Genomic DNA, 18,169 nt, shown 5'->3' on the forward strand with positions numbered 1-18,169 from the left:
CATGTGTCACAAATCAGTCTGGCCGCCTTCAAACAGCGTGGATTAGAACAAGCACAGGAACAATCCGGAGCAGAGCGCGGCCACCCTGCCCACCCCTGCGGCCCGAGGAGGTCCAGCTCCATCCAGATGCTAATGCGCTTAAGTGGCTTAAGTGCTTCCGTGAATGGGGGAGGGCTCGGCAGGCAGACGGCCATTGTAGCCGCCCCAGGAAATTCTTGATTCTTCTCCCAAAGGCATCTGCTAGAAACTTTTTAAAAAATTGCTTTATTTAGCCATTTCGGGCGGGCTCCCAAAGGATAAACATCTGATCAGCCAGGGCGCTGGGAGAGGGGCCGCCCTATGCCTCCGTCTCTCTGGCGGCGCTTTCTCTGCACCCTCCCACGGAGCCACCTCATTCACCAGGTTGTAAAGAAGTGATCAGGCCTGGCCAGCCTGGCCTCGGCCTCGTCTCTGCTTTCAATCCGCAGTCATGACCACTCATGCAGAAACTTGCAGGCCGGGCCTTTCCGCTCGCCTACTTACGGAAGGGATTTTTCTTTTGAAAGGAAAAAAAAAAACCCAAAATGCTATTTTTTAAGAGCCATCTAAGATTTATTTCATTATCAGCAGCCACACGAAGGGGCAGCAGATAGCACGGCCCCGCACTTTGTCTTCTTGGCACTCGGAGCGCCTGGTTTTTGTCTTGGAATTTTATGGGACCGCTGTCCCCGAGGCTGTCCACCTGTTGTGTGGATAATGAAATTCCTGTGTTTCTTCTCAGTCTGGGTAGGTTTTGAAGCAGGCTGCTGGACAGGGTGCCCCAGGACCCAGAGGGCTATTTCCAGTGTTCTCTGCAAATCCCGAAGTTTACGGCCAGCCTGACACAAAGCCACCAGCGGTCAGAGATGCCCGCATGCCCTGCCCACTCAGGAGCTAAGTCTGTCCCAAGTGCTCCCACTCAACTGCCACCAATGCTCCCCCCAGGTGCAAAACTCGACCAAAGGCGTGAGCACCTCTGGACCCTTACAGCCGGGCCTTCAAGATGCAGAATCCAGTCTGTACCCTCTGCTGCAGACAGAAGGACCCGTGGTCCACGGCAGTGGGACAGCGAGCAGGCGGAGCTCACTCCCCGCTTCAGAGCACGCACTGGCTTGACCAACACCTAACCCGAGCAGGACGGGGCTGCAGGCGCTGAGCTCTTGGCTTCCCAGGAACGCCAGCTGGTGCTGGATGGGATAGGTCAGGAAAGTCCTGACGCTGAGTCTCCTTCCGGGCTGTACTGAACGAAGCCTGATTTGGGGGCAGCTTAGGAAAGATGTGTCTGGTAGGAAGTAAGTCCCAAAATCCCACGCGGTGTGTTTTGGTCTGTGTCGGTAAGAGGCACATAGAGCAAAAACATATGAACATAAATTGGAGGAACAGGAACTAGGTAGGGCCGCTTTACACAGGGAGTTTGCAAGTCTCCCCGTTTAAATCGCTCTTTCTAAACCATGCGTGGACGCCGTGGACGCTGCGTCCCCACCTCCAGGGGCAGCAGGAGAACGCACGCCTCCACCTGAGTCCTGAATGTGGTCCTGAGCAGGTTTCCCACGGTTTCCCACAAGCTCAGCCGGCCGTGGCTCTCAGCACAAGTTTCCAAAGGACCCAGCACAGCCCTGGGCGGGCAGGCAGCCTCTACACACGGCAGGACCCAGTGGGCTGCGAGCCGGTCAGCCGAGGGCCGGCGGTCGAGGGGGTGTCGGGGTGAGACCATGGCGACCCCGTAACAGAGGGTTCCCGGAGGAAGACCAGAACAGTGAACGTGGAGCAGAAATGTGGGGGCTCCAGGGACAGGCAGCTGCGAAGCTGTCAAGGGACTGGGGGGGAGTGTGGGGGCTGTGGTCCGGAGGAGAAGGACAAATGGGGGACAGGACAAGGGCAGTGCTGGGGAGGCAGAGGCTCTGGAAGTGGCCTAGGACACAGGATGTCCACAGTGCAGGGGATGTGCGCACCCAGGGCAGCCGCGAGCCCAGAGGCACCCCCCCCCGGGGGGGCCTGGGGGTCCTTCTCTTCTCAGAACCAGCACACCTTTCCAACCCCCTGCTTCCCTCCACCCCAGAAAATGCAGGAAGCAAGGTATATATTGGAAGTGTATTTTGAATTTAAAAACGTCTGCTGAACAGGAATGGGGATTTCTGCCTCTGTCTGCAAGGCCCGTGTGGGCTGGGAACCCACGTTCGGTTGCACTCTCCTCCCCAGAGTCAGGAGAAGTCCCCACGGGAGCAGGCAGGGGTCTGGTCTCCCTCAGGCTTGGAAGAAGCCCACCCCCCAGGCCCAGGCCCAGGCTCGCGCATTGCTCTGCACATCCGGATACACTCAGGGTCATGGCCCGGGGAAGGACTGTTCCGGGATGCAGTGAGGGCTGAGTCGGGGCAAGCCTGGGGTCAACAGACTCCTCATGGGGGTCCCCAGAGCAAGAGCCATGGAGGCCACCGTGGCCGCAGAAGCAGAGCTAAGCTCCCCGGAATGTGGGGTCTTCAAGCGGGAAAGAGTGCTTTCTGCTCCCGTGACATCCGCTCACCACCCACGTGTCCCAGGTCCTGGCCGTCTGTACATTCTGTCTCTGTGTTTTGACGCAAAGTTACCTGTTTGTTGGTGGAACATGAACCCCCTTCCTGCAATTGAGCCCACCTGTCAGTGACGGCTGGGTCCCCACTTTGGGCCACAGGCACCCAGAAGATTCTCAGCAGACGGTCTGCATGACTTGACTTTTCAGAAGCATTCTGAGGAAGCCCCACTCCGCTGGGAATACAAGCAGAAGGTCCCGGAAGATGGTGCCCTCCCACCCAAAGCACAAGGAACAGCCAGGGTCGCACATGCAAATTCATCCCTGCGGCCTCCTGACCTGGCCACTGGCTCCAGCAAAGCCCGTCCCAAATCTGCACAAGGGGGAAGTGACTCCCAATGCATGGCCGGCACCTCGAGGACGCCAGACGCTCCCTGTCTGGCCCAGAGCGGAGCTTTCTGGAGGGGTGAGCGGGGCCATTGTCTCGGGGTCGCTGTCCCTCCCCCATAACTGCCCAAAGAGGTGGGGCAAGGTCTACTCCCAACTTCAGTCAGCGAAGAAAACCAGTCGGGCCAGATGTCCACAGACTGTTTAACGTGCAGGGAGCAGACGAGGGTGCCTGGTCCGGGACAGCCTCAGAACGGCCTCTGCTTTCCTACCGTCCACGCAGGGCTGCGTTAAACAGAACAGAAGCGAGCCCAAAAGCCAGCCTGGGCCCTGTGTCCAGACACAGTACCAGCAGCTTCGAGGAAACAGTGGAGTGAATTCTTAAGGAATTAGGCTACAGCCGCGGGAAGTAGACTTCTCTTTGTTTTCAAACCAAGACCCCGGGACGAGGGGGCAGCATCCACGGGCCTGGGGCAGCATCCTGGACAGGTGGACACCCTCACCTGACCTCTGCTGCCAGGCCGCCTGTGGGCGCGGCTCCAGGTGCGAGAGCTGACCCCCGGCTTCAGCTGTTCACGTGCCTCCCGCTCCCAGCCACCAAGAGGAACAACCCATGCAGAAGCTGTGTGACTGCTAAGCAAAGGTTGCCTTTGGCACGTCCCAGACATCGGCACCCACGGAGGAGAGAAGGAGCAGGCAGGAGGCAGGGGGAAGCTTCTCTTCGCTCGTCTGCCTGAGACACTCAATGGGCCACAAGTGCTCTAGGAGGAGAAGTGAAGGAGGGCCCAGGGAGGACAGAGGAGAAAGGAGGGAGGAGGGAGAAGAGAGGAGCAAGGAGGAAGCAGGAGGGACGAGGGCAGGGGAGAAGCCCCGAGCCCTGCCCTTGCCGCGTGCCCAGGGACTCCAGAGGCTGCGCCCCTCCTGACTCGCGGCCTGGCCTCCGTGAACTGGTGGGTGGGCTTGAAGACACATTTTCCCCGTTGTTCACGCCTTTCCAGGGAAGCAGGACCCTGCTGCAGGCTTTCATCCCCTGACAGCTCCGCAGAACGACAAGCAGGCCCTCGGAGAGCGTGAAATCGGAAACAAAGGCATGCTCCAGACTAATTTCAGCCACAGACGCTCACGCGGCCTACTCCGGAAAGGCCAGAGAAAAAGCCTGCAGAAAAAATGGCCCTTAAAACAACGTCTCCAGCTTTAAACAGAGGGGCCAAGAAAGTGGTGAGCCCAGCGGAGTGCCCAAGGGCATCGGAAGTCTCAGGGATGTGCCTCCTTCGACCCCGGACTCTGGAGGAGAACTAGAGCCATCCAACCGCCAGGACTGGGGGTGCGGCCCCACCCTCCGAGGTCACGCCAGTGCTTCCCAGGACCAGCCGTTGGACTCTGTGCCACCCTCCTGGGACCTTCCTGACAAACCCTACAACAAAATGACAGAACGCCGTGCTGGAGGGCCCTGGAGTAAAGGGACACTGCCAGTCCGCGGCCAGCTGTTCAGGGAGGCGTCTGGGGCTCAGGGAGGGGCTGCAGACACCTTTGGAAGCAGGGAGGTCAGCACCCCAGCCATAACAGAGCAGACTGTGGGGAGTTGGGGCCACTGTGATGAGCTGGCCTCTGCCATCCGAGAGGGGAGCAGGGCCACCTGGGGCGCAGGCTGGGGCCCAGATGAGCCGGGAGACAGGCCTGTGCAGCCTTCTCGGGTGGCCCCGAGCTCTATGCACTCATGCGGACCTTCCTCTCAGGAAACAGTGGTCTCTGCCCCATCTGAGTGCAGGTTCCAGGTGCAAGTCCAGGCGCCATGCACCTGCTGGGAGCAGAGGCTCCTTGATGGACAAGAGACCCTGACGCTGAGTGCCCAGCAGCAGCTCCTCCCACCCGGCTTCACCCAGGCTGGGCAGGCGATTCTGCAGCCTCTCCACGGGTCTGGCCCTCACTCAGAACGGAGCATCTGTGGGGCTGGAACCACATCAGCTACAGGGTTAGAGCAAGCATCACCGGACCAGCCTCTCCTTCCCTTCTGTGCACCCACGTCCGTCCGGGTGTGAGGTGCACGGAGTTCCCACGCGACAGTGTGTTCACCTGCTCTGTGCTGTGTGTCCAGAAGGAGCCAGACTGAGGCTGACAGCTTGTACTCAGGTCACCAGCCTGAGCTGCTCACCAGCCCTGGGACAGCCTGCCACCTGTTCCCCGTAACTGGATTCTTGGGGTTCCTCGTCCCCACCCTCAGAAATCATGAAGTTGTCAGGGACACTTGTCCCTCAGCTGTGAGCGCCGTGAGGCGGACCCTGCAAACTGCGCCAACAGCCCTTACCTGAAAAACTGTTGACCCAATGCAGCCAGTGAGCAGCTCACCCCTGTGCCATCCTTGTCCTTGTCAGTCAGTTAATTCTGGTTAAACTCCAGCCCCCAAAACAGCTACGTATTCAAGTTTCAGCGGACACCTTCACGCAGCAGTGACCAAAGAGGAGGAAAGCGTTTCTCAGAGTAGTTTACGAAGACACGCTGGAGTACTCCACGCATGCTCTCCTCAGCACAAGTTCACGGAAAATCACTACCTTCTGAATTTGGAGTTTTCTAATGACTCTGGAAGACAGAGCGGGCTCTAGAGCAGAAACGCGACTGCGAGCTGCGACAACCCTCCCGGAGACGCTGGCTGTGAGGGGCGGGCTCAGCACCCGCTGCCCTGCCGAGCACTGCAGATGGGCCCCCACCGCCCAGACCCGCCTCTCAAGTCGAGGTGTAGAGAGCACTTCTGAGCCCACGGACGGGTCTGCCGGGAAAGCGCCAGGTCTAAACACTGGCTCCCCGTGAGTGGGGCACCGAGAATCCAAGTGCTAGGTGTGACAGGCGGACACCCCAGCGCCCTGGACACCCACTGAGTGCCAGGGACACAGAGAAGCACGACTCATGCTCCCTGATGACCAGCATTCTGAAGACGTTACCCCGAGTCCTGAACATACACAAGGGTCACAACGAAGAGCCATCGTTCCACTAAAGGCTCTGGAATGGAACCAGGGGCTTTGAAACTCGCCTTGGTCCCTGCTGACCTGTGCATCCGAGGGAAGTGCTGGGAAGGGAGCGTCTCACCCGCCGACCGCCTGCTTCTCTGCCTGTCCCGCTGGGGGTGGGCTCACGCCGCACTCAGACAGCTGCCCCCACTGCCGGTGTGGCTGCCGAGCAGGCCCTGGGAGCCCCGGCCCCCGAAATAGGATGGACACAGCCATGCACCCCCGGCCTGAGACAGAAGGCCCCCTCCCCGTCCTGCACCGCACACAGGCAGACACAGGCGGCAGGTGTTGTGTGCACGCGTGTTTCCGGCACACACAGGCGCACACCACGTGTACGCACATCCCCGCACACACGCACGGCTCCGGGACGCAGAAGGGTGTGGCTGCAGGGGAGGGCGGTGCAGACGGGCGTGTCCCGGTGGTGATCCCGCTGGTTTTGGGGATGAGGCTCCTCAGCGCTAACACATAGGACAGTCCCGGACGGAGCCAGAGGGCCTGAGGACCGAGCAGGGCAGCTTCAACCAGAGAGCATCTCGGAGTCTCGTCCTCTCTCTGGAAAGGCGCCCACCGCCTCCAGCAGGAACTGCCCCCGATGGTCCCCGTCCCATTTATGCGGACTTCCTGCGAGCTCCAGCTCGTTCCGACGTTTTCCCACCAAATCCCTGTGCTCTCGGCAGGAAAGACACCTCTTAGTAAGTGTTGGGGAAACAGCACCTCGAGAACCCTGAAGCGCTGACAGCACAGAAGCGAGGGCCCTGGCCACGGCGCCTGGGGGACACGGGGGCCGCTGGCGGGTCAGGAGGCGGCACTGTCACGAGGGTTACGTCAGCCGCCAGGGCACCTTCCTCTCTTTGTTCAGACTGTATGCTATTCATCCAGAACCACGATACGCTGTCAAGACGCTTCCATCTCTCCCCGGTCGGCGCCGCCCACTCCCTACCAGCCGGCGTAAGGGCGGGTGCTCACGGAGCGGCGGCAGCGCCCACGCTCGGGTGTGCTGGGCAAAGCCCCACGGTGGCTGTGAGCCCACGCAGGACCATGCAGCCGGCGTTCCGGAAGGAAGCTGCGTGCGCTCCTCTCAGACCAGTGTCCAGCAGGTGTGCGTACGCCGCAGCTTGGGACAGGAAGGAGGCCCTGGCCGGGGACACTGGACACGCTCTTGGTTTGGTCTCTCAAGAATACCCCGGGCTTCCACGGACACACCAGCGCTCCGAGCTGGGAGGGCTGGGGGCAGGACCACTTCGTCCCACCAACAGCGCAGACCGCAGAGCGGGGGCCTGCCCACCAGCTTCGGCACCGGTCTGAGGTCCTACAATCCCCATGAGCTGTGCTGACGACCCGAGCGAGCATTACAGACTGGTGAGCTGGCCACCAACCAGCAAAGCAAGCTCCCACATACGGGACGGGGGAGGGGGAGTGTCTCTTTTCATCTTTTTTCTGTAATTATGGGAATAATTATTTTGACAGCAACCAATTGGAAATTCAAGCTAGTGTTTATAAGGCAAACTTTCTGGAGAAAATCCTCTAAATATGAAACACAGAATTGTCATAATTAAGTACAACATTAGAGTTTGCTTTAGTGGGATGTCACAGGCCCTCTATCAAAACAGATCAGATAAAGGTCTCTTTCTTTCTGAAACAGTAATTAAATAAACTTAATGTTTAAATGAGTAAATCTGTTGTTTTAAAACGAGACTCTTAAAAAGCCACACAAGTAACCAATGCACCCTGTGCAAGCCCCCGACCCCGCCACGGCAGACACGCGTGGCTCCCGGAGCGAGGAGGCCTCCTGGACGCGCAGCCCCTCTGCACCGGCTCCCAATTCAGAAGAGAAACCCCGACGAGCACCGGCGTCTGCTAGCGACACGGAGAGGACGGAGCCGTCTGCACTCGAGCCCACAGGCCTTCAGAGGCGGCTGAAGGTCTGCGAACGCTCCACGCCTGACGAGGCTTTCTCCAGACGCCTCTCGGGACCTGGGCTGGCGCAACCCTTCCATGCGTCTCATGGACGCCAGGCTGCCCAGAGCTCACACCCACCACTCCTGCCCCAGCACGGACAGAAATACCAACTCGCTGCTGGGGGGCTGCTGGGGGCTGACAGGGGCCCGCGTGCCCTGTGTTAGCGGCGGAGTGTCTGGGGCGCGGCCAGGGCTTGGTCGACAAGCTAACTGGAGACCAGACGCACGCCAGCACTTCACCCTGCACTCAGTGTGGGCACAGCGACCTTCCCGGCTGGGCGGAACTCGCAGGGCCTCCTGATGGGCTGGCATAGGCCGTGACGGGGCGATGCCCCTTCCAGGCCAAGTGGGAGCGCCTTCCCCAGGACGCGGGAACACCCTGAGGGAAGGAGGCTGGCGGCAGCGAAGTATGCGGTCTGGGGATGGGGCTCTGGCCCCCGGGGAGCCTGGCCGCACCCCTCCTGCTGGTGGTGGTCTTCGGTGGTTTCATGACGCTGGGGGTGTGCTCTGCCGTGGTTCCCTCCGGCCCCTTCCAGGGCTGGCATCATCAGTGCTGGGGGCGCCCCTCCCAGACGGGTCCTCACAGGACCCATGTCCCAACAGGCGCACCTGGCACCCGCGTGCACGCGCACGTGTCAGTCACTGGCAACCGGTTTTCAAAACGGCCGCCAGCCTCCAAAAGCACATCCATCACCATCACTGTCAGGGATGAAGGGCGGCAGGTGGGCGCGTGGCCGGGCCTCGCGGAGACGGCAGCGCCTGGCACTGCTGTCACTCTCTGTCACTGCGGCCAGCTGAGCGCCCCAGCTGCCAGTCGCCACCGCACAAGGCATAAAACATACCCTCAGAGCGGCCCGCCGGCAGGGCTGAGCAGAGGCCGCGGTAAGAATCGGCTTCGTGACGCCCGGCCCATCGCATGGCACGTGACGGTCGTGTTTAACCTGTGTTTCAGTTACGGCTCGGGCAGTGCCGGCCTCGATCACAGGATGGTCCTTCCAGTTCTGTGCTGCGAGCACGCGGGATTGCGTGTGCATCTGGGACAGGACGCTGCCAATTCCCGGGGAGCAGGATCCTCTCACTCTGCGCTCAGCGGACCCCGCTCCCTGACCCTCTGCCATGACAAGGTTTCCCCGTCCTGCCCGGGCCTGACTGACCCCCACCCTGGGAGATGCCCCGCCTGGCTCCAGCCGCTGGAGGGACAATCACTGCCTGTCCTTCACAGCGGCCGCGGCCGCAAGCTGCTCACTGGCCCCTCATTGTTTTGGAGGCAGATCGAATTAACCTCTGATGACTCCTGCCAGTGTGCTGGGAGGAACCCCCTCGCCCGGTTCCAGGGAGGCTGACCCTGCCACTCTAGGGGCAACTAGTCCCAAAGCCAAGTCAGGCAGCGGCTTCTCAGGGAAGCGTTCCAGAGACCCGCCCGGACGGACGAAGCGACGAGTGGCTTCCACATGTTGCCGTCAGGCAGGAGACGCGTTCCCATCTCAACTCCTCCTTAGGCCTTCCTACCACATGCAGCTGCGCCACTGTCCAGGGCATTGCTGGTCAGCAGCCACACTGATCTGGGCAATCTGAACACCTCGTGTGGGCTCCTTCTCCAGAACCCCGGGTTGAGGTTGGCACGGCCTTCTCCTTCTGTCCCCAGGACCCGATCTGCAAGCACTGAATGCGGGAGTCCACAAGCGGCTTTTCCAAGAGGGGTCTGCTGGGGGCAGTCTGCCTGTCCACCCGGGGGAGAGAAGGAGGGACAGTGCCAGGCACAGGCCAAGGCCAGTGGTGGACAGCGTGGGTTAAGTCGCACTGCTTCCTCCTGACCTGTGTCTTTCCTGGGCCATGCTGTGGGTTGGAAGGAGAGGTCGGGCACCCCACTCACCTCCTCAGCACCACGGAGGGGCAGAGAGCACTCTGGGCCCCTGGTGGTGGATGGACAGAGGACACACTGTGCTCATCCAGGCCCCCTCCTCCTGGCTGCCCACACCCCAGTGCCCACCCAGGGCTGCACCTCCCGCCCTGTCCACACTGCCAATCTCACCAATGCCCCCAGACCACACTTGAGAACCTAACAGGACCCCTTGCCCACAGGAGACCCCCTCCCAAAACATGGCTTGCTGGCCTCTGGCTGACACTAAGGTCCCAGACACAGCTGCATCTGAAACAGGGCTCTCCTGCAAAAGGCAGGTGCTTCTGAGCACAGGGTGTCGGGAAGCACAGACGCTCTGGAGGACTCTGCTCTCAGGTCGCTGTTTCGACTCCCAGGGGGCAGGGAATGGACGGAAAGGCACACTGGGAAGAGCAGACAAGGTGCAGGACTCAAGTGTTCCCAGCCAGCTGGGCCTTGGGGCCGTCCCACCTGCTAGGCAGACCCGCCCCCACAGCTCTCCTGGCACCCAGGCGGCCGGGCCTTGCATTCACCCCAGGGCACGCGGTAAGCATGCAGGAAATATCCGCTGGACAAATGAGGAAGAGACACTGGTTTGGAGTAGTCGGCTGGAAAGTGATAACCAGAATCGGAGTATCCAACCCACCCACGGGCGTCTGTGAAACAGAACCCACCCACACAGCCGCTGAAAACAACACAGAGCCCAAAGACCCACAGGACCCCGTAGCCTTCCATCTCCTAACACAGGGCAGCCTTCCACGAGGGTTCCGTAAACATCGCGGCTGTATCGGGGTTGCCCCGGCACAGTCCAGGCCAGAGGTGACACCAGCCACCATGCCCACGTCGCGTGAGAAGCCCTGGCTCAGCAGCGCCAGCTCAACGGGCGTCCTGGGTGTGTACCTGCCAGCGCCCGTCACCCGAGCCGGTGCGGGCCGCGGGGCTCCAGGGGACGCCGAGATGCACGAGGCTCAACCTAACGCTTCCCAACACAAGGCCTGGAGCTCTGCAGCCCCGAGGATGCGCGTTTCTAACGAGCTCCCGGGGATGCTGCCCGACAGGAAGTGGTGCCTGACGGTCCCACCGTAGCCTCGCTAGACGGTTAATTTGGAAGGCTATTGACAGTGAAGTGAAGTGGGTCAGAGGCCTGGTTGAGAGGGGTGGGCCCTGAATTGGCCAGGGCCAGACTCTAGGCGCCCAGGCTTCCCGAACACGTCTCCTCTACCATCTTCTTGAGGCCTGACTGCGGGTAACTCAGGGTCAGACTCTCTGGATTCCCACAAAATTTCTACTCATTGTTTTTACAGTGGAAACCCTCCTAAAAACCCATGTCATTAGCAGATTCTGATTTTCCAAAAGAGGTGCTTACACAGTATTTTAAAATTTGGCGACTAAAGATGGCTTAACTGAGGCCACCGAAATTAATCACCCGTGGAAAAAAATCTGTTCTTTTTCAGTTGAACTTATTTTTAGATGAACCTTTGCCAAGAAGTGTGTTTACTGTTTAGCATTCAGTGTTTCAAGTGGAGCGGAGACGTGTCGTTCTGGTGTTACGTGCTGTCACGCGTGGAAGAGGGCTCCCCCCAAATCTGTGTCCACCCAGACCTCAGAACGTGACCTTATTCTGAAGGAGGGTCTTTGTAGATGTAATTAGTTAGGGACCTCGAGATGAAACCAGGCTGGATTTCGGACGGGCCCCAAGGCCAATGACTGGTGTCCCCATGAAGGGACAGGGAGGACGGCGTTGGGAGAGGCCACGTGATGACGATGAGCAGCTGAGAAGCAGCGGCACTGGTACTGCACCGCTGTCAGGAGCGCCTTCTGTGACCTTCCGAGGCCTCCCTGCACCCTCCCCACTGCGCATCCCGGGCGTGCCCGCTCTTGGCCTGATGTGGCTTGGACCTCGGGTTCCCAGGACCTGCAGCTGCCTACGGGCCCTGTGCCTCCCCAGCCCCACCACCGTGGGGCTTCCTAGGGGAACAGTCAACAGGGACCCGGAGGGATACGTAGAAGCGTTTAAGCTAGGACGTACTGGTAATGCATTTATTAACTGACCTCCTCGAACAAGACACCACACAGATGCACGTTTATTACTTTTCCCGGTGCTTCAAACCATACTTGGCACCGATGTCGCCCAGACGTGCAGGGATGGGAAGGGGCAGGTAATGACGTGGGAATGGAGCTTCTCTCCACCTGAGCTCCGAAAGTGCAGGTGCCCGACTCCCCTGTGTCTCCTTCTCCCTTGCCCCGGGGTGCTGGGCCAGGGCCAGCCTGACAGAAGACGAGGCTGGGGGCCAGTGCAGGGCCCTGTGGGGTCAAGGAGGGGCAAGCATATGTGCACTACTCCACTTCTTCTGAAAATCTGAATCCTATCCTAAGAATAGCATTTCAAATCATTCCGTCTCTGTGTCAGTTAATTTTGATGGGAAAGTCATCAGAACGAAGACCCTCCTTTATTTTCTTGCAGGAAGGGGAGGGGAGAGCTGGGCAAACTTACAAAAACTAGTAGCTCAACAGACATCGATGCTTCTCGATCCTGAACCTTCACGGGCAGCCTGAAGATTCTTGAAGCTCCTTAGTGATCTTGAGAAAAATGTTAGCTCTTAGAAGAACCTACCCCAGTTCACAAGACAGTTCCTCCCGTCAGCTGGGACCACTGTGTGCAGGAGCTCCTTGTTTTAGGACACGGGCTGAGCTGCTAAAGGCCACGGAGCAGGGGAAGGCGTCGGAGAAGGTACCTTTGGCGTGAGGGCCGCGTTACATGACAAACAGCACGCAGTGTCTTTTGTCAACCTGTGGAGCGGCCCCCAGCCCCCAGCCTTCGTCCCGGAGAGCACGCAGCACGCAAGCTCAGTCCCGCACACTTGCTCTCCCAGCCGGCAGGCAGGAGGAAGTGTGGTTCTTCAGACAGGAGGCCCTAATGCGCCAGTGACCCCACGCTTCTGGCTCCCATTGCCCCCGCATCCCCTGCTCTCGCAGGCCAGCCTCCCAGCTCAGCACCTGCCAGGGAAATAGCTGTGCTGCAGGCCACACACCTCTGCAGCCATTCTAGACACGCAACTAGCAACCCCAGCCCGAGCCGGAGCAGCTGCCCCCTCCTGGGGTATTGGTTTCACAGGGAAGAAAAAGCCACATTGGATACTCTCAGACCTCTTTGAACGCACAACCTGCTAGACAGCTTAGGTCTTTCGAGGGATCTTTTCTTCTCTGCACACTGCTCAGCTCAGCGAGGAGGCCAGAGGCGCGAGCAAGGGCTGCTCCGCCCAGTAGGCTCACTGTCCCGAGCGCCAGTCAGAAATGACCCCTGCGTAGAGGGTCAGGATCTCATAAAAGTGTGGCTTTTCAACCCCCAGTGGCCTGAAATTAACGGGGGTGGTGGCCTTTGGCGAGGGCACCCGGGGCCCTGACAGCGTCAGACACAGGGGCACATTTCAACAAGACAGATGAGCTCCCGGGCTCGCAGGAGGGCTTGAGATCTGATGGATTTGCTCTCCACCCTCCAAATGAGGAAAGGAAAACTAGCAGAACGAAGCGAAGGATTTCAAATTCCTGGCGGGATTCACTTGCCCACCCGAAATGCTTGTGGCGGGCAGCCCCGCCTCCTGCAGCGCCAGTGCCCCATGGTCTCCCAGCACTCGGTGCTCGTCTCGTCCAGGCGCGATGGCCACATACTACCTGAGAGCCGGCCCAGTGGGCTGCCATCGGATTCATTAAATTATGAAAGAAGAGAATTTCAATACATCACGCGTCTCTTGTCAACCACAAGGAGCTTTGGAATGAATGATGGACAGCCCACCCCCTCGGACCTCAAGGAACAACTTCTGCAGAGGATGGACGATGGACACGCGGCAGTGTCTGTGCCGGGAATGCCGACGGGAGGGGACAGCTTGGACGACCCGCGTGTCTCCATCCGGGGTGCGCGGCACACCTGGTGTGGGCTGCCGGCCTCCCAAGTGCGGGCATGCGGCAGGGGCTGGGGTGGGCTCCCCTCCGCTGCAGCTGGTACTGGGGCTGTGGTCACTGCTGCACGGGCGCGACCTGGAGCTTTGGCCCTGAGCCGGGGCCACACGCCCCCCTTCCCCGCTGCAGAGCTGATGCTCCGAGGTCACGTGGCTGGGACAGGGCAGCGCCAAGGCTTTCTGTCTGCACCTGCACGTAGTGGGGCATCCCGCCAGGGGCCCTGTGGGTGCACCCAGGAGACACATGGCCTCCAAACTCCCAGGGATCGAGTGACATCCACAAATTTTTCAGTGAAAGACTGGTTTCCAGGGATGCCCGGGTGGCTTAGCTGGTTAAGCATCTGCCTTTGGCTCAGGTCATGACCCCAGGGTCCTGGGATCAAGTCCCGCATCGGGCTCCCTGCTCAGTGGGGAGTCTGCTTCTCCCTCTCCCTCTGCTGTTCCTCCTGTTTGTGCTGTCAAATAAATAAAATCTCTAAAAAAAAAAAAAAAAAAAAGACTGGTTCCCAGCACTTGCAATGAGGAAGCTGAAGAGCAGCCCCACAGCCACAACCGCTTTTCCACAGCAGACGACAGAGCCTCACAGCAGGACATGACGTCTCTGGCTGGCAACGACCACCCGAGCAGCTACAGAGGTGTGGGGGCCTCTGTCCATTTCTATTTCTGGTAACAGCCCCCTTTTCGACAGTAAAACGTCTTTCTCGGGAACGTTTGCCTTAAATACAAGCAGTGGGAACGGCAGGGCTGAACTGGCCTGTGAGGGGCAGACTCTGAGTCTGCGGCTTTTGTTAGAACCCCTGACTGCGGCGAGGGCTCCCGACGAGGCTGGGAGCAGGTGCCTACCTCCACCACGGACTTGGAGTCCAGCCGGAAGTTGAAATCGCCAAACACAAAGTACGATACTTTCTCGAATCGCTGGTCGATGATTCTGGGAGGAGAGAAGGAGACAGTGTTACCACCACGCCAGGCAATCAGCCTCCTGCCACCACGTGCCCCTTGCATGTGGCTTCTGCACACTCCCAAACAGCACGGTGGCCATGCCACACGGCAACCAGACATGGGAGGCTCTCTCCACATGGACATGTGCGTGCTGCCAGTGCGTCCTCACAAGTGGGCCAGCACGGCGTGGAAACCACATCTGGTGGGAGGTCCAGCCCACATGCGGGAGGAACGAGGGCCAGGTCGGGGCTCTCGTGGGGGGTGGAGGGCACAGGGTCGAGACGCAGGGTAAGGACTGTGGGCCGGGGCCTCCGCCTGGCGCCNACACGACTCCTCCCCGGCAGGACATACGCTTGAGCTCGCTCTGGAATTTCCAAGTTTCAAAGGTATAAAAGCACAACTGCATCTTTTTTCTAAGCAAGGCACTGCTTGCTTGGAAACATCTTTTCCACCTATTTCAAATCGAGTGCAATCCATTTTCTATTTTTCCAGTGAGAAACGCACACATGGCAAGTGTGTGACAGCCTACGCGTCAGCCAGAGCCTCTCCCCTCACGGCAGGGCACGAAGACTGCTCCCTCCACCCGCCCCAACAGGGCAGCAAGGCGATTAATGACCACTATTCGCTTCTGGCGGCAAAGCAAAGCGCTGGTCACTTCCGAACGGAGAAGAGACCGCGAACCGCTGCTAACTAGACAACCTGCAGAGCAGAACGTGTGCTCGGCACAGAGGAAGGGACGCTCAGGGAGCAAGGCTCCCACGTCACTGCCTGGCCGTGGCTCCACTCACTTGCTGGGACAGAGCTGTGAGGCTGCAGGGGCACCAGGGGGCGGGGCGCATCTCAAGATGGGACTAAAATCAAATGTCGCCAGGCAGGCAAAGGCCAGGGGCAAAGTCTTAACCAGACTAACTTGGAAACTTCCGTTGGTTACCAAGAAACCTGGTGCATCTCCAGTCCACCCAGCAATGCCCCTCCGTGCCAGCGGTGTCTGGGCCAGCCTGGACGTCATACTTGGGTGCCGTGTCCCCCTGCCTCGGCCTCCTCACTTGATTCATCAGCTTGAGAAACAGAAGAAACGACCAAGTACAGGACCATGTGCCATCCTGCGTGGCTCTGCAATGTTCTCCTGGGTCACGAGAAGGGTCTCTGCAGGCCGTGGCTGCTGCCTTCCTGGCAGTGAGGGGTGCGTGGGGCACGCAGGGTCCTGGCATTCTGGTAGCTCGCAGATGCCTAACTGCGTCTGTCAACACTCTGTCAATCGTCCCGTCCGCAGGGACAAGCTGCATTTCTGCTTGAATCTGCACCCCATGCACCCTCCACGCCCTCACGAGGACTCACGAGGCTGCCCACCTGGTCAGGTACTTGTTGAACCTGCATTTTCTGTTTCAACTTATTTCTGGCCTGTTTTTCTTTTCAGTTTCTCGCCGCTTTCTTTGTGAATTCCAGGAGCCTCCCTGGACCTGCTGAGAATGCACCCTCTGGTCCGTGGCGGCTCCCTGGGCCGTGAGCGAGTGTTCACCCCCGTGCGGGCGGCGTGCGGGCCCCTGGCCGTGCGTCCTCCCCGGAAGGCCTGCCCAGCCCCGGGCCGCGGATGGCTCCCCTTCTTCCATTTTCACAGCAGAGCTCCGCTGTTGGCCTTTAATCTGTCTGGAATCACACTGTGACGTCGCGATCTCACGGTATCGATTTTCTTGGCGGTCGATCGAACGCTCCGTTTGTTCAACATTCAATCCTCTTCCTAGTCAGTTTGTGCAGCATGAAATTCCCCGAATCACACAGGCCTTTCTGAGGCCATACGTTCTTCCCCGCAGACCGTCACCAACCCCCCAATACCTGCCAGCAACGCGACTTTCCACAGGGACGCCTCTGCCGTGGACGATTCCTACAAACACATCTCTGCTATTTTCATATTTCTCTCCCATTTTAATCACCGTATCATCTTCGTCTAGTTACGTTCCACAAAACACCCTGTTTTCCTTTTTAATTGGAGTAACTTTCGATTTATACACGAATTTGAAAATGAAGGACATATTTAACAGTTCCCTGGTCAGCGCAGATGACCAGCAGTTTACTTGCTGTAAACTCTTCGATCGAGGAAACACAGCCCGAGAACAGAAGTGTCAGGGGTGCTGGTGGGGCGCCTGCTGACCCAGCCCACGGGCTCACCAGCGTGCCCAGGACCACCGCCACCCCTCCTCCCCACCCTCGCGCCACCTCTCCCGTCCTGAAGAGACTAAAGCTTCTGCCGTTAAACATCCTCAGAAGAAAAAACTCCTTACACAACATGTGTAGGGCGCCTAGAAAGGTCTTCAGAGCGTCCCCACATCGGGACCCCTGCAGCATGGGTCTCCCAGTCACGGGCCCCACGGACACTGCGGTGCAGTCAGGTGCACAGAAGCTCCAGCAGGAAAGAAGGCCGCAACGCGTTCTGCTCTCACCAGGTGCCTCAGCCCCGAGAACTAAGGGCCCCTCACACGATCCTGGTGCTGCCGCGGGCAGGCCCTCCTGGGACAGAATACAATCACTGGGGCTCAACCACAGTGCTTCTAAACCGGCATCATTCACAGCTTATTACGGGGACTGACTGCTGTTTTCCAAGGTCACAGAGACACCTGTTGCCCCCGAGGGCACCTGTCCCCCGGAATTCCCGCAGGAGGCGGGCACCCAAGGAGGCACAGGGTCCCCTCGCAAAATGCACTTCTGTGTGTCGTACCAGGAGGTGGCTGCTCTCTGAGCCTGGCTCCACGATCCCGCCAGCCTGCCCAGCCTCCCGTCTCAGGGCCCCGCTGTTACCCCCACGCTGCGCACCCTCCTCGCCTGCTTCTCTCCAGGCAGCCCGCTCATGGCGGGGATCCCTCACCAGAGGCAGGGCCGCCTGGCCAGGCTGGCTCCGTGCACATCATTCCGCCAAGGCCTGGAGACACAAAGGCTGGGTGGGCGCCGTCAAGGTCAAGGGGGTCTCTGAGGTCAGAAGGAATGCTGTTCACAGGATTGTTTCCTAACGCTCATCAGCTGCTTACACTGGGTGCTGGCCAGTCGCTGGGAGCGGGCGGGGATGTGGTGAGCAGAACGTCAGCACAACGCCTGGGACCCCCGGGGGCCGCGCACCCCGGCCTCCTCCCAGCCAGCGCCCATGACCTCATGCCTCTCAAACACATTTCTCTTTTCTTTCTTTTTAATTTTTCTGAGAAAAGCTAAACCAAAGCACATTCTGGCTTGCTCTTGCCGAAGGGAAGAGTGTGTTCCTCCCTGTAAGCGGCAGAGAATCTAGCCCTGTCCGCTAAACAGCACAGGGGCACTCACGTTCCGTGAGGAGGCTCCACGGAGAACGCGACCAACGGGTCAGACTCACGACCCCGCTCTCTCTGCAATTTGCTCCTTTTGGGATTGCGAGCACGGAGCCTGAGGGAAACCGCGTGTGCCCGCAGAAACGTGACGCGGGACATGCGTGTGCTGTGTACGTGGCGCACACACGTGTTCTGTACGTGTAGATGTTGCACCCGTGTGGGGCGTGTGTACACGTG

The 18,169-nt window shown here is 59.5% G+C and overlaps 1 protein-coding gene across 2 annotated transcripts in view; it reads right to left on the minus strand.

The window, feature by feature from the left end:
- Positions 1–18,169, minus strand: part of INPP5A (inositol polyphosphate-5-phosphatase A) — a 182,353-nt gene that overhangs the window by 22,795 nt on the left and 141,389 nt on the right. For both annotated transcript variants that reach the window (XM_040624538.1, XM_008686002.2), the window contains exon 9: positions 14,550–14,634. In XM_040624538.1, the coding sequence (XP_040480472.1) occupies positions 14,550–14,634 (85 nt within the window). The remainder of the gene's footprint in view (positions 1–14,549; positions 14,635–18,169) is intronic.

Source organism: Ursus maritimus, unplaced genomic scaffold, assembly GCF_017311325.1.
Source record: "Ursus maritimus isolate PB19 unplaced genomic scaffold, ASM1731132v1 scaffold_7, whole genome shotgun sequence".
Taxonomy (NCBI): domain Eukaryota; kingdom Metazoa; phylum Chordata; class Mammalia; order Carnivora; family Ursidae; genus Ursus; species Ursus maritimus.